The sequence below is a fragment of the Paramormyrops kingsleyae genome, chromosome 6 (assembly GCF_048594095.1).
Source record: "Paramormyrops kingsleyae isolate MSU_618 chromosome 6, PKINGS_0.4, whole genome shotgun sequence".
NCBI lineage: Eukaryota > Metazoa > Chordata > Actinopteri > Osteoglossiformes > Mormyridae > Paramormyrops > Paramormyrops kingsleyae.
In genome coordinates, this window is record NC_132802.1 from 6593192 (window position 1) to 6608794 (window position 15603).

At 53.0% G+C, this 15603-nt stretch overlaps 1 protein-coding gene across 6 annotated transcripts in view; it reads right to left on the reverse strand.

Moving 5' to 3' along the window:
• prdm16 (PR domain containing 16) overlaps positions 1-15603 on the reverse strand; it is a 170305-nt gene that overhangs the window by 126395 nt on the left and 28307 nt on the right. The window contains exon 1 of one of the 6 annotated variants that reach the window (XM_023841551.2): positions 5896-6324. The exons of the other annotated variants lie outside the window; for them this stretch is intronic. Within the exon in view, the coding sequence (XP_023697319.2) occupies positions 5896-5908 (13 nt within the window). The 5' untranslated portion in view covers positions 5909-6324. Of the gene's footprint in view, positions 1-5895; positions 6325-15603 lie in introns of those variants that run through there. 6 annotated transcript variants of the gene reach the window in all.

Here is a 15603-nt window from a genome sequence, read left to right on the forward strand (position 1 = left end):
GGATGATGGAGCGCGCGGCACAGCGGAATAAATCTCTCCCCCGCCGGCCCCGGTTGGACCGTTCCGTTTGGGTTCAGTCTCACTGCCACTTCACTTTTCTTCACCTGTGGTGGAAACCATGCGTTTAAAGCTGCAGGTCGACGAAACTAATCAAACATCGGACTGGATTAGATTTTAAAAAAATACATGAATTTAAAAATCAGTGCATTTATAAAGATTCCGACGCCAAGCTCCTAATCCACTTACGATCAGGGCTACTTTGCGTTAGCCGTCGCCAGCCACAACGGGGGTGCTGACCAATCCCCTTTCCCCACTCAGCACCTCCGGAATGCCGCACAACAGCTGATGTGAGCATGCAACCTGCGCCTGGGGGGGGGGGTGGGTGGTGGTGTACGCTTTAATATCCTGAAGCTGAAACTCACTCAAACGCCTAAAAAGGAATCGGGTTAATAAGTGGCTGAGCTGGCCTCATTCCTGGATATGTACGAGCGCAAGAAGATGTAGTTACAACACAATTACACAAAATTACCCAAGAATGACCCATGTGAGGAACAATGGGTGGCCTATTCCGCCTCTGCTCCGCACTGCGGCTGCACACTTTCATTTAGGGACAGTGCCTTTGCTGGGTGTCACACAGAGAGTGGCATTTGGGGACAGCGGAGCCGGCCAGCAAGAGGAGATTAGCAGTCCTTGGTCACTCTGTGTCATTGCGGTGACGGCTGGATGGTGCTGCAAACACGACATTAAAAAATAAAAGATCTTTTTGAGAAGGTTCCAGTTTTTCCCCTCAGCAGAAGCAGTGAGGCCGGGGCGGGGGTTGGGGGTGGGGTGGGGGGGCTGTGGTGGAAGGAAGCAGGGAAACAGATGGACCAGTCTGGGAATTGGTAACAAGTGTATTTGGAACAATGTGGCAGGTCGCTTTCCTGGTGCTGCCGGCAGAGTGGGCGCTGAGAACGGGCCGGGGCACAATCGGCTCGCTCACCGTGCCGCCGTACCACACGGGGCGTGGCTGCCCAACAATGGGGGCTCGCTTGAAGAATCCTGGGAACGAGGCAGGGCCTCACATCCCCGGGCCTCCGGAGGCGCTGCGGGCTCGGGGAGGGGGGTCGCCTCTGTTTCTCAGCACCGTGTGGCCTGACCTAGCCCGCCATATCCCCACCACGTGGCCCTCGTAGGGCTGCTTTAGGACCGGAAGGCAGGTTGCAGTGGCATGGCTGAACCACTGGGGCGGCGCTATCTATTACCGCTCAGAATCTGTTGATTTCAATCTTATATTAAGAATTCATTTAATTATGTAATTTTTCCTCAACAGGAGTCACATTAGGATCTGATTCTAAAACTATATTTAAAACATTACCCAGGATAACAAGTCTGTCCTAAATCATCTGACAGTGAATAATAAGATCATAAATTATGGGTATAAATTTTAAAAATAAGCTAGTCGAGCAGTGATTCTCAGAGCGTCTTTAATGCGGGGGCACGGTGCCGTTTCACAGTACCGCTGACAGCTGTGAGGAGGCGGTAGGGAGGCCAGGGGAGGTGGGGCTGAGGCAGGCAGGCGGGTGGAGGAAGATGGAGCGAAAAGCAATTTTCCTGTTTAAACCAGGAGAATTGCAGTGAATTCCAGATAATTGGGTGGTAATTAGGGGGTCGTCGGGTCGGCCCGGGAACAAACGGCTCGCTTCAGTTCAGGTGGCCGCCTGTGTAATGTGAGCGCGCCCCCCCTGCTTTGTCTCTGTTATCTGTGACAACGCTCGCTGTGTGACATCCCAAATAAGTCCCCCCCCCCACCCTCCTTCAGGGACCTCAGTGTAACAGCTTTATTATTCAGCACTAGGACAGTTCTGCTACAGGGAGACGATCCGGCACCGGTGGGTATGGTGTGTGTGTGTGTGTTTTTCTTGGGGGCGGGGGTCAGGAGGGGGCAGTGCCTAAATGCGTCCCCCCCCCCCCCTCAGGAGAGAGACAGTGAGAAGCAGTGGAGGAGGAAAGTAGCACAGGCCCAGAGCGGGGAAAACCCGCCGTCACAGCGGAGTCCAGCTGGAGATGTACGATCACGTCATCCTCAGCTGCAGTACTGTCTGCGGATCCAGCATCTTTACACTATTTAGCAGTTAAAAAGCTCTCGGCTTTTACTTTAACTGGAAAGAATAATAATTATGAAAATGACTGTTGTAAATTTTTCCCTATCGTGATTAATATGTCCTACAGGAGTGAAATTACCCTACGCCAACTGTTATTCCTCAGATCACAGTGCAGTAATTCAACTAAAACAGCTTCAACAGTCAAACGAATGGGGAGCACCAGCGAGGCTAAAACATTTACTCTGACAACCGTGTTATTTAATTACTCATTACCAAGCAGCTAATTTGCTAAAGCCTCCATGCACACATTTCAGAGTTAATGATAATGAAAAGTCACTTTATCCAAACTTACAGCACCACATGATCATGATTGCCCTGCTGGGAGATTTATCATACAAAGTTGTGGCTCCTTAATCACCACGCCACCTTGTGTCCCTATTAAGAAGTGTGAGTTGGGTAAAAAAACTGGCTCCATGCAGAAAATTGGGGGCGTCTGTTGGGGGTGTTTAGTCATTCTGCATAGTGTGGTGGGGGGTTCACTCTCGTCAAGGGCTAGACGGAAAAAAATAAGCTGGTTTTCTATTCGTCAGTGGGCTTGGGTGCCTTCCTGCTGATCTGTGCTTGGTGACAGCTTTGATTCAAAAGCTGATATCCATTGATAAGTCTAATTAGGCTGTTTTGTCTTCATTAAAATGGAACGGGCTGGCAAGATGAAACGGGCGGGCAGTGAGTTCGTCAGCAGGACCTCGCGGGGACACACCGGCGACGGAGGACCCTTATCGTAACGCCGCAAAAAGACAGAGGGGAGTCGCCGTCATAACGCAGGACACTAAACGGCCACTGCTCAGCCCTGTATCATGTGACACGGCCTTATCTGGGATGGGGGGGGGGGGGTACGCAGCGACGCTAAACTTAGCAATTGCACCCTCTCCCAAAAATGTCCAGACGTTATCTTATAACAAGAAAATGAGGCAATACTTCCAAGATATCTCCCTTACTTCACGAGAGAGAGAGAGAGAGAAGAATTCGATGGTGCTGGTGATTTCTGCACTAAAGCAGCCACTGTGTCAATAATACCTCTGCCCCCCTGCCTGCACCCCCCCCCCCCCCCACCCGCACCCCCGTGTGAGAGATGCCCAAATACATTTGTAAGGTACTGGGAGTACATGGTTATTTTGGCCTACAAGGAAAAAATGACAAAGAACAAGCGTGAAATGTGCTAAAAAATAGCCTTTTTTGGTGATCTAACAATGGAGCTCAGTCCAAGCTTTTTGGAGAAAACGTGCTGATTCCTTCCCCTTGGAGGGAGCAGGGAAGCCCAGGTCGCCGTCCCAGGAACGTGAGCAGACGTGTCCAGAAAAACCTTTCAAAATAACCTGGATGCCACCGGCATTGTCAGCGACTCTCAAAGTGATTCTGAGCACGTCTTCCTCGGGTTATGAGTTGGGAATGAGACAACTGTAAGTTATGAAAACAGGTTTTCTTTCATGGAAAAAGATTCTCCATTTGCCCAGCTTACGTATCCGGAGGAGTGTCACCCACTGGCTGAAGTACCCTCTGGGCAAATAAATATCCTTCCACCCCTCAGATACGTCACTCAGTCAAAAGAAGTGTTTGAGAACCAACGAACCATCTTTTAAAAAGTGCCCATCATAATTCATTACCTCATACACGGCGACCTGCAGCGTCCACAGAAACCTTCTAAGGTCATACTCAGCCGCTACCTGCATCAAGCTCCACCAAGCGCCGAGAAAACTCAACCAACGTTTTCTCGAGCGTCGTGGAGGTGCCTCAAACAGTTCAGACAGCTTTCTGACAATCACCTTCATCTGGGCCAGTACAAGACCATGACTTGTCTAACCAACCGGCCGACAGAAATGTAGATGTTCACCATTTTTAGTATCACTTGGTTTTTCTGTGGGTCGGGAGGCAGTTGTGGGTTCTCGACTCATGGCGTTCACAACTTTAGTCCTTTTGCTGTGATGGAAAAGCTTAGGGACTGTGCTCAATGGCACATGGGCATGGGAACCAGGGAGTGACAGGGGGACAGGGGGAGAGACAGACAGAGGAGGGGAGAGAGGAAAAGAGAGATAAAGAGAAAGAGACAGGAGTAGAGAGAGCAAGAGGGAAAAAGAGGCGTGGACAGAGAGAGAGGAAGATAGAGACAGAAAGAGTGACTAGGAAGGGACAGGTAGAGGGATAGAGGGATGCGAGAAAGACAGAAAGAAGACAGAAGTGAGATGAAAAAAGGAAGATGATGGAAAGAGGACAAGAAGAAAGACAGATGGAAAGAGAGAAAAAGAGAAATAAAAGAGAGAAAGGGATGAGACTAGGAAGAGACAGGAGACAGGGAAAGGAAGACAGAAAGAGGACAAGAAAGTGGGGGAAATGGAAGGATCAGAGAGAAAGAGAGAGAGAAAGAGGGAGAGAGAGAGATCAAAGGCTGTCTGACTTTGATACTGCGCTGCTGATAATATGTGGTACAATTAGGCGGGTTTGACAATTCCCATTATGCCTGATAAAATATTTATCATGCTTTGGAGCCATCGAAGCCCGGCGTACATTTGCATAAAAAAATGAAGAGGGGGGGACACTTTATAAATAAGTGAAATAATGACAAAAGAGATGAAAGTGAAAGGCAAAGGTGTCTGAGCAGTGTGTAGCTTTCCTGCTATTTGATTTGCAAATTGTGGGCTTCTGCCATCAATTACAGTCGGCCGAGGAAGGGGTGTCGCCACGGTGACGAGCCAGCGGAGGACGCCACGCTGATGCCACCTCACAGCACCATTAATCATGCGGCTTGTGGAAAATGCCCTCAAATTGGGCTCATCAGTCTAGATATTAAACAGGAATTGAGGTACAAGGGCAGGCAGAGATGAAGGTAATGGGGGAGTGTGCGAAGGGCCCCGTACTTCCTGATTTTCGGGTTCTGCCTTCCCCTCGGCCACACATGGAATGGAATAGCTGCATCTGATTGGACGGAAGCTCGGAGGTCACCTTCCATGGGAGGACATGCTACGCAGTGCTGCTCATCCGCGGTGGTAACTACACCTCCTGCTGTTTGGAGGGAACCTGGCTCTCCCTGGGTCCCCATGTCACCCACTGACCTCATGTTTTTTATTCTTCTTTCAAAGGGAGGGGGGGGGGGCAGGGAAGAGTTGCCACCAACCCCACCTCATACCCCCACCAACAGTGACAGAGGGATGAAAAATGGCCCCCGTTAGAGGGTTCTGACACGCTCCCTTCAGGAATACGAATGACTCCCCAAAGGGTCGCTGAGAACGCGTAATCAATGGGGGGGGGGGGGACACAGTGGCCAAACTGCTAAACCGGCAAGCGGGTGTCACTGTGGCAATGATATCATCTGTGTAATGGGGACTGGGGACACAGGACAGGCGGCGTATGGAATAGAGGGTGGGTTGGTGGGAGCAGAGACGAGTGGAGAGTTTACACGTTAAAAACATGCTTTTGAGAAACATTCGCAAGAGCTACAAAGACTAGAAAATGCTCTGGAGTGAAGCAGGTGAGTCTTATTGGTGCACAGACGATCGAGACACGTGAGGACAAGGGGCGATAACACACAGCACCTGTGTGCGGATCAGGGGCACGCCCCGCAGGAAACGACCCAGCCCGGAGTGATCCGCGAGTTTAAGGCAAGCCTTGGGAAACGGCACGAACCCACACACCTTGCCCAGCGCCATTCACACACGTGTCACGAATGAATGAAAAACGCAGAGAGCGAAAAGTCTCACACGTGCACACACGGCGAACGGAGACAACACGGGCTATAGCCAACAAAGGGAGAACTCACCGGAGGCAGACATAGTCTCACGTCCCCCCCAGGCGGGTGCGTCGGAGAAGCCTGTCCAGTTGCTGCGAGCCCCAGTTACCGATTAACCACGTCCCCCTGGCAGCAGGCAGGACAGGCAGAGACCGGCACAGCTATCTGTGCCGCGATGCCGCTAACGTGCGAGAATGCTGGCGTTAACGTGGCACAGATAACGGAAGTGAGCGGTAATGACGGCCGGGAGCAAGGGCGCCGTGAGGTCAAGCACTGTCAGGAGGTTCGAGTGGGGCGGGGGGTGGCAAACGTCTCACCTCTGAGGGAAAGAAGAGAGACTCTGCTACTCGGGGAAGGTGCGCTTTGGAAGAAGGACGCTCGCCAAGGCGTTGTGTTGGGAGACAACGATGTGCCCGTTTTTTAAGGATCCTACCAGAAAGTTCTTGAAACAGGGCAGCAGCGAGGGGAAGCATGGATGAGGGGGACAGGAAGGTGGGGGGGGAGGCAGTAAGGTGGGGGGGGGGTGGCTGCTTGTAGCTTGACAGAAACAGCCACATGACGGTGGGGGCATTGGTGGGGGGGGGGGTTCTGGAGCCCTGGTAGACTGTCCCCCTGCCCCACATGACGGAGCTTTGTGAGCAGAGGTGGGGTGAGCTTGGGGGGGGGGTGGGTGGTTGGTGGATGGAGGGGGCGACCGCATTCCTGTGACAGGATGATACGGGGATTGGGACTAAATCTGTTCCATATGACACTCCCTCACGTGGCCTTGTCTGGGGGGGTGGGGGTCAAACACAAGATGCGGGCCGATTTCTGAGCGGTCCTCAATGTCACGCTGCAGAGCCTTTATCATGCCCCCCTGCCCCCCACCCCCAGGCTTCCCAGCAGTCACCTCTCCTCACGCCACTGCGCAGTGGCATGCAGCTGGAACACTGGCAGACAGTGGCTGCCCCTCGTCCAGCAGCCACACGGTTACGCCGAATGACTCTCTGACTCTCCTATTATCAATGCCTCTGCTCCACAGCCCTTTGGTCTGATTTGCCACCCCCCCCCCCCAGTCTCTGGATTTGCCCTCCTGGGTGGGCACCCCCCCCATCACTCGTCTTTTTACAAGCGCTGTGCTTGCAGGTTCTGGAGCATAATCCGCCGGTTAATTCCCAGAGCTGACTGGGTTTACTGGCCGGGGATCAGCTCTGTTTCGGAGTCCCGCACACAGTGGCTCAGATCCCCCTGACCCTCTACGGTCGGACCCCATCGTGGGGAACAAAAGGCCGCCTGTTTGCTCACCCCTTTCTTTCGAAGGGCTTAAGGACATTTTTCTCATTTTTGAACAGCTAATATCTTGCAAAAGTTGTCTAATCTCTTTAAGTTTAAGTTGAGCTTTGTGAAAGTCCAGAGTAGTGATGCTTATTACTTGACTGTTATCCAGCTCAGTTTAATTAGGTCAGAGTCCTCTGTATGGGGGGGGGGGGGGATGGCTGGGGGAAGGGAGGGCTGTAGGGATGGGATCCTGGGTGTTCTGGTAGGTGCACGTCTGTCCCTGAAGGAGGCAGATGTCCCCGATTTTGCAAGATGGACGGTTAGAAGATCATCAGAGGAAAACAGCTTCAGACAGCTGGTTTAAAAGTGCCAGTCTGGGCTAAATTTTATGGGCCATCAACACCCAGCAGCTGTCCCACCAATAAGACAAGCGACACCCTCATGTACCTCCCCAAAATGTGACATTATTACATTTATTAGTTGCTTCTATCCTGAGTGAATTATATTACTAAAACCTGCCCAAATTTAGCGTAGTTAAAGCAAGACTAATAAAGTTCTTCCAGCAGCACACTAGCAACAAGACGCGGATTCGTGAGCCTTGTAGTGGCCTGTTCCTTGACCAACACGCCCCCCTGTGGCTGTTACTGTGAATAAACTTTATCGTGCATTCCATTTGCCTCGGATTCCGATTTTCGGAATCCGAGATTACGTCACATCCGGTAAAAACTCGGAAAAACCGAGTTGGATACGTTCCATTTGCCAAAGAAGTAGCAATACCATCGACCCATATGAAAAAGCAAGATTTTTTGCTTAGCCGGACAACTTGTCGGATTTAAGGTACCTCAGTTTAAATGGTCTTTATCTTCGTTCACTTACAATTAGCCCGAACTACCTTAAATCCGACAAATAATCCGACTAATCATGAAATCCAATTCTAGACCGGTGAATTGGTAGCCATTGTTAGCCATATCACTTGATAACACATTACGCGCGGTGCTTCACGTATAAAACTCCGTAGCAACACGTCCACAGATAAGTTGGACGGTATAGTGTGTGCGACCGATTTAATGAGCCAGAAATGAGAAGTAGTGCTTAAACAGGATAAAACTACAACTTTCCCTTCTGTTGATAAAGGGCGCAGCCATCTTCGATTCTGAACTCGGGATCCTCTGCGTTATCCGAGATCATTCTCGGATCTCCGAGAAACGGGAGCGCGCATGTCGTCACTTCCGGCTTTGAAACTCGGAATCCAACTCGGAATCCGAGTTCCCAGGGCAAATGGAACGCACCATTACAGCAGTGGGGGATCAGGGTATGGGGGGGGGGGGCGAAGACAGGTTTAAAGGTCAGGCTCCTGCCCCATCGCACACCTCCCTGGGAGCAGAATCTGCATGACACATGTAACGAAAGCCACACTAATCACATAATTACACGCAGCCAGCGCCGGAGGGCAGGGCCCTGTATTGCATCACCGCCTTTTTGTTTGGCCGCACTCAGATTACACCCTCTGTCTTTCTTTATTTACCTTTGTAAGGGGACGCAGACACAGGACACCGGCCTCAACAATGCTAACAATACTCTCTGCTTCATGTTCAAGCACATACTAATTTCCCTACTTGAGCACGCAGGAAGTTTAAGTTACAGGAAGTCGGGCTTGCATTCACCCCCCATCCCACCCCCCCCCCCACCCCTCGCAAAAGCCACGGGGCCGGGCCACAGACCACAGACACACAGGACGAAGGGAAACCCGCAGACGGAGGGAATGCAAATGAAAGGACGCAAACTCATAACCTGCGTGATCCACTGGGCTGCCCCCCCCCCTCCCAAACAAGAGGGTGCAACGTTGCCGTCATCCAAACTCTATGTCCTCAGGCTGATGTGACACCTTCAGTAAAAGCATGTTACGCAGGGGTGTGATAGTACAACCCCTCCTGGGACTTGAACCAGACACCTTCAGATAACCAGCCCATAATCATTAATCACCGGGTTAGCAGGCACATAGCGGGGAAGCTCTCGGCCGGCCACTTCCTGCCTTTGTGCTCCCTGCTCCAGCACAAACAGTGCCATTCTTACGCACGGCAGGAAGACAAACATCGCGGCAAGAACTCCAAATACATCAAGCTATAAACTCAAATATCACCACCCACTTTGTTTTAAAAGATCGCGTTTTAATGCGCCCCTCGCAATTAAAACCCTGCGCTTGTCGCATTCCTCTCAAGTCTGAGGGCATTCTACTTTCACCTGCAAGGGAGATTATCTATATGGGGGGGGGCGACTTCACACAAAGTGACACATTTACACCTTGTACGTATGGTCTTCACCTTCTCCTACAGTTGGAAGTCCTACTTGAGAGGGGTTGAGATCCTCGCTCAGGGGGATATGAGCAAGACTCCTCCGGGGACTAGAACCAGCCACCTTCCGGTTATGAGGGCATGAGTGAGGAGGTTCAATGCCCACACTTCAAGTAAAAGCTTACAACCAAACTCCCCCCCCCCCATCTCAGAAGATGCACGTGCGCATTTGGCTACTGCAATCCCTCCTTGACGGAACAGGAATTTGTTTTGACAGATCCATCCAATAAATAGATCCCCACATTAAGGCAAGTCCTCACCAGAAGGGAACTGTAATCTTATCACCAAAAAAAGGGCTGATTGTAAATTACGGTATATATTAAAACAAGCGATCAAGCGCAGTCTAGCAATAAATCCAGAGGCTTAAGCCAGCTGCCGTGTGGGGTCAGGATTTATCAGAGACCACACATGACCACATCATTATTTTCCCTGAGCGCAGCAGAGCTCTCTTTCTCGGGAGTGAGAACAATATCGCAGTGTTCCGCGATCCGGTAGCCCGCCAAGCGGCAGGCTGGGTCTGCACACGCGTGCGTAATCGCCTCGGCCAGACCGGGTGTCCGCGAGGAAGACTTATTTCCAGTATGAGTGAGGCAGACAGAAGGGTGTCTATATAAAAAGCAGCCCATGAGGGATACAATTTGTTTTGGGAAGCGTGGGGGGGGGGGGCGGTTATGTTAACTCAGCTCAGGGGAAATGGTGAACCCCAAGCTCGCTAATCTCCATCATTATGTTTTCAGGCGTTGACGTTTGGCAGCACAACCCCCCCCCTCCCCCCCCCCCCCCATCCAGTACTGCAAACCCCTCTCTGGCCACCCCCCGCTTTTTAGCGCTGACACATTTATCTTAGTCTGCCGATTGGGGGGAAGCTGAGGTTCTGCGTGACAGAGCGTTTGACCCCGACCTTTGACCTCGGAGGGCACCTATCGAAGAGAAAGCGCAGCCCCCCCCCCGCCCCCCCATGCGACAGTGTGTCAAGGGCTCTAAGTGAGGCCTTCAGCGCCACATCCTTCTCAGTGCTCTCTCTCTCTCTCTCTCTCAGCCTCCCTCTCTGGTGAGGTGCAAAGACCCATGTGGGACAGCGAGACTGTGGCTCGGAAGGCCTAGGCGCCGGTGACGGGTGGGACAGCACAAAAGAGGGCTGATTAGGAACAGCAGGCGAGGGCCTCAGACAAGAGCCGGTAAATACCAGCCATGCAGCTGCTGCAGGCCAATCGCTGCCCTCCAGGGACGCAGGGAGTCTTCCTCCTTTGTCACTCCCTACTGGTGCGGACTCTTCCTCCCTTCCTCCTCATCTGACCTGTAGAGTCTTCCTCCTCTGTCATTCCCCACTCGTGCGGACTCTTCCTCCCTACCTTCTCAGCTTTGTCCTTTCTCCCTCCGCAGACCTGTGGTCCCCTCCTTCTTCCCATGGTCTAGAGCCTTCCTTCCTTCCCTCCTTGCGACAGTTTGATGCCCCCAGCAGTTGTACACCCCTCCCCCCACCCGAAACCCACCTGATCCACAGCCAGCATCTACGCTTCTGAGGCAGGCTGCCCCCAGCACCGGTACCCAAAGTCTAGACGTTTCCGGGAGATTAAATGGTCCGTCCACCTTAGTCAAGGCGTATGACCAAAGGGCCGGGCACCGCGCGGGGCGAACGGAGCAGACATATTTCACAGCTGACATTTCGTACGCGTCAAGCCATTTGCCTTTTAGCTAAATGACCTTCAGTATTGATCCCAACCTTCACGCCTGTGACCGCTGCATGCTGGGAACCGCGGAGATGTTATTTCCAATGTGACGGGAAAAGTTCAGTGGTTCACTGAGGCAGGTGTATGGACACGACTCTCTCCCTCGATGGCCCTTGGGGACGAGGTCACCCAGGCGGGCGTATGGACACGACTCTCTCCCTCGATGGCCCTTGCCGTCCCGTTTTTATGGAAAATGCTCTCAGTCCCTGCACACATCCTGCGCCAAATGCAGCCCCCACTTCACCGCCCCCCCACCCCCCCCCCCCCCGCTGGGTGGCCAGTCACTCACCTATGTCCGAGGCCATAACCGCATACATTTTACGTTATAAACGGCGATATAAAGCCAGAGCTGCAGGGAGCAGAGACATTCTGTTCCTCTTGCCTCATCGCTGGGTCTGGCTGCCTCTGACTCTGATTCATAGATGCTAAATAAAAGGCATTCGGTTTATTTTTATGAGTTACGCAGCCCTGGCAGCATACTGACAAGATACGGTAAAATAGGCTGATCACACTGCCCCCCCATCCCCCCCCCCACCCCCGACCCCTCCGTTCATCATGGCGCCGGTGGAAAGGCCAAGACGGCTCGCTATTAACAATGTTAACGAGGAGCTTCATTATGGGTGATGGCATGTGAGCGCCATGTTGGGGGGGGGCAGGAGGGGGGCTTGGGGGGGACCCAGGGAGCGTGACGACGCTGATCAGGGGAAAGCACGGCGGTGCCCACCGCAATGCCATCGATGTGTAATCAGACTCCCCCCCCCCCCCCCCCAGGCTTCTCCAATTCCAGCCCATTCGCTAATTAAGCAGCCTGTTAATTGTTCTAAGAAGCCCCAGCGGATCAGCCGCTCCCAAAAACAAAAGCTGAGAGGCTTAATGGGGGAAAACGACATGGCGTTAGCGTCTTAATGAGCGGCCTCGCCGGCATCAGGTTCCCGGCCTGCTCCCTGCTCATCGACGCGATTGATTTTCACTCCCGCTCGGCACACGACTCGCCGGGGGCAGCCGGGCAGCCGGGGAGGGGGAGGGAGAACGGGGCGTTCTGTAACCGGGGTCACCTCGGGAGAAGTTTATGCAGTCATGAAGAAACATCTATGACCAATAAATACGCCGCGAGGCTTCTTTTTACGGAGCATCCTTGTTTGGACAGGCCTTGTGTAAGCGAAGGTCTCGTTCTTCACCAGCCCGCAGTTCACACCTCCCTCTCCTCTTCTCATCTTCTGAAGAAGCTCAGGTGTTGGACATAGTGCGTGTGTCCCTGTGTGTTGGGGCTGGGGGGGTTCAGCTATCGACTGACTATCGAAGCCGTCCAAGCACCCTGGCCCTCCCTAATTGCACTTAAGCATTAGGGTATCGGCAGTCTATTATCACTCCACAAATGAATTATCAGCCAAAACCAGCAAGCGCAATTACCTCACTGGCGGCGGGGCCCTCCGGAGCCATTAAACATGTGGCAGGAATGCGGCGGAAGGTACTGGAAAGCATTAGTGCTCTGACTCTGGGGCAGTGCTGCCACTCCAGTGTTACCTCACACTGACTCTTTCAGCACCGCCGACAGGATCAGCTTAACTAACTCAGCTGAAAGGCCCCAGTTCCAAATTTGGAGCGGTTCGAAATTAAGGGGTCGTCCGACCAACTGCCCGATTGTCGTTACCCTGCCCTGGATTCCAGCCCAGCGGTTTCCCACTACAAAAAACAAAAAGAGATGATGAAAGAAGTGGGCCACGGTCCGTGGGCCATCCTCGGCCAAGCTATCGGAACCCCCACCACTGCCTGCCTCTAAACCTGAACGGGGCTCTTCAATATCCGCGGTGTCCCTTCTCCGCCCCACTGCCGTTCTTCAGATTTTTTTTAGGCCTGCAAAACGAGCCTTTTGTTTTTCCACAGTCTCGAGTTGTGTTTAGTCTCTTTGACCCCCTAAACTAATAGTCAGATAAGAGGGTCTCGCCTGACAAAATGCTCAGGTCCCAGCGGAAGGAGACTTTCTCTGCGGTGGAATGTTAAATGGAGGAATATGCCCGTCACTGAGGTTACAATCCACTCCATTACGCTCTCGTTTCAAACGAAACATTGTTTTGGGGGGGGGGGGGGAACGAACCACCGTTGCCTCTATTCTCGGACAAACGATTATCGTGGCTGAGCTCCGCTGTGTGTTTTACGTCTTTTACCCCTCCTACACTTTTTCTCTTGGGTATTTTTCTTGTCTGATGTGATCTTGTCTTTAAACAGAATATTGCTTCAAGATAACTGGGCAGGGGGGAAAAGCAAAAGATTACGAATGAACGCTGGCAAGTCCTGTGTATTGTTTCATCGTTCCTGTTTGGACTTGGCTACTGGAAGCACGAGCCTTAAGGTCTGAGGTAAAAGCTTCACAATAATAATAATGTCACAGTCAGGGGTGTAGGGATTGGGGAACTACCCCCATATTTAATTTGGAATAGACCTTTGAAATTAAAGTCCTCCTACACCCTTGGTCGCAGTAAAAGCTTTGCAGTAGCAGCGTCGCATTTCCATCCGCAGTTGCAGTGACTCCCGTTTGCTCCCTAACAGCAAATGGAGCACAGGAGGCACGCAAGCGTCACGCTGGAGTGTTTTAGGAAGCGCGGTCCTATCGGGGTGGGGTGCGAAATAGCCTCTCTAGCACCCACCCCCCCCCCACAGACACATGGCAGCCATTAGAGCCGGCCGCTCCCTAATCACTGCAGCCCAGAGCTGCAGCGCCTGCAGCAATCCCGCCTCCCGACCCAATCCAGCGAGACACGGGCTGCCCGGGCACTGTGGGTCGGGGGCCACGAGCTCACGCAGCTGGGGGGCCAGGCACCGTGTCAGAGGTCCGAGAAGGGCAGCCTGTTCTCACACACACACACACACAGACAGGGAGTCACGCGGTCACACACACACACACACACATACAGAGACACGGACACACAGAAAGATACACACAGCAGTTTGGGAGGCCCAGTAAAACACACACTTGGTCGGGTCACACAAAAGCCTCTGTCAGATCAAACAAACAGGGATCATGGCAGCAGTTAGAAAGTATCTCTGCTGTAATCTAACGAGTCCTTCTCACAGGTGAGGACAACAGACCATTCTTGTGTTCATGAAGGGAAAGGGAAAGCTGCCCCCCCCAGCCCCGTTTTCCTGGGGGAGCATGTTTGTCATTCGCATTCTGTGCAATGGATTCGGGGGACGTCCGCGCAGTGTTTGCTGGGAAGCCATGAAACAGAAAGTGAAAGTAGCTGCAAATGCTTGATGAGAGGCCCTGGTTACACCCCCTGCCCCTAGTCCCCCCCCCCCCCACAGTGTGAGAGGGGGTGGCGAGCGCGTTCACGCCAAACACGCTGCCCGTCCCAAGGCAAGACCCACGGCTGGCCAGGGATGCAGGGATTCTGATGGGGGGGAAAACTCCCAACACCACAGGTGAGAAAGGGGAGGGGCCTGATGTTTTCCGCTGAGCCGACGTTCCCGCTGACTCTTCCCCACCCGCCGAGTGCGTCAGCAGCTGCTGTAAGTGCAGACACCGGCGGTTCGTAATTGACTAAATCTGTCCTCCATTAAAACTTGCTGACACGGCCGGGGGTGCACTCAGCCGCCCGGGGTAGGGGGGCCCCTCTCAGCTCCCGACCGCCGCATCACGGCCCTGCAGAAACCATCTCCTCGCGCTACCTGCCACACGGACACGGAGCTAACTGGCTCCCAGCAGCCGGGCACCATATCAAGCTACTCAAAGAGAAACTAACTGAAACGGGTCAGCAGTGATGTTTGTGGCACCGATAACCGACACGCAGCAGGATGAGTTCTTGCTGTGTCATGTCCTCCATGGGTCGGGCCCAGTGGGTGGGGTTTAGCAGGGGCCATGACTCATAAAGAGGGGTCAACCTTATCATTTAGCCAATGATATGATACGAATCGGTGAATGACAGGGGAGAGCGGCCAATCGATGTTCAGGCAGGGGCCACTGCCCCTGTGGCCCCGCCCCTGGTCAAGGAATCTTATCGAGGACACTAGCACTGGCATTCTTGCCGGCCTGGGTATGGTGTGAAATCGGGCACGGAATGAGATTGCTCCCCCCCCCCCCACCACTCTGCCTCCTTTTATTCACTTCACCTATGGTGGGGGGGGGGGGAGAGAAAAATAATTTGAGGTTTCATTTCAGCCGGGGTCTAATTAAATGCGGTTAGGCTCGCCGGCGGGGCCCTGTCACACCGCTCCGCCGCGTGTCCCGTCCTGAGCGCCGGCCCCCTCTCTATTAACACCTGCTTCTTTCCCAATTAGCATCCCAATAAAGACAAATGAGCCGAGAGTGCCCAATTAATTCTCTCCTGTCAAGGACTCGGGGAGCGGGGGCCCATCGGCGCGGCCGTGCAGTGCCGGCGCAAGAGGGCCTCTTGGTACCAAGC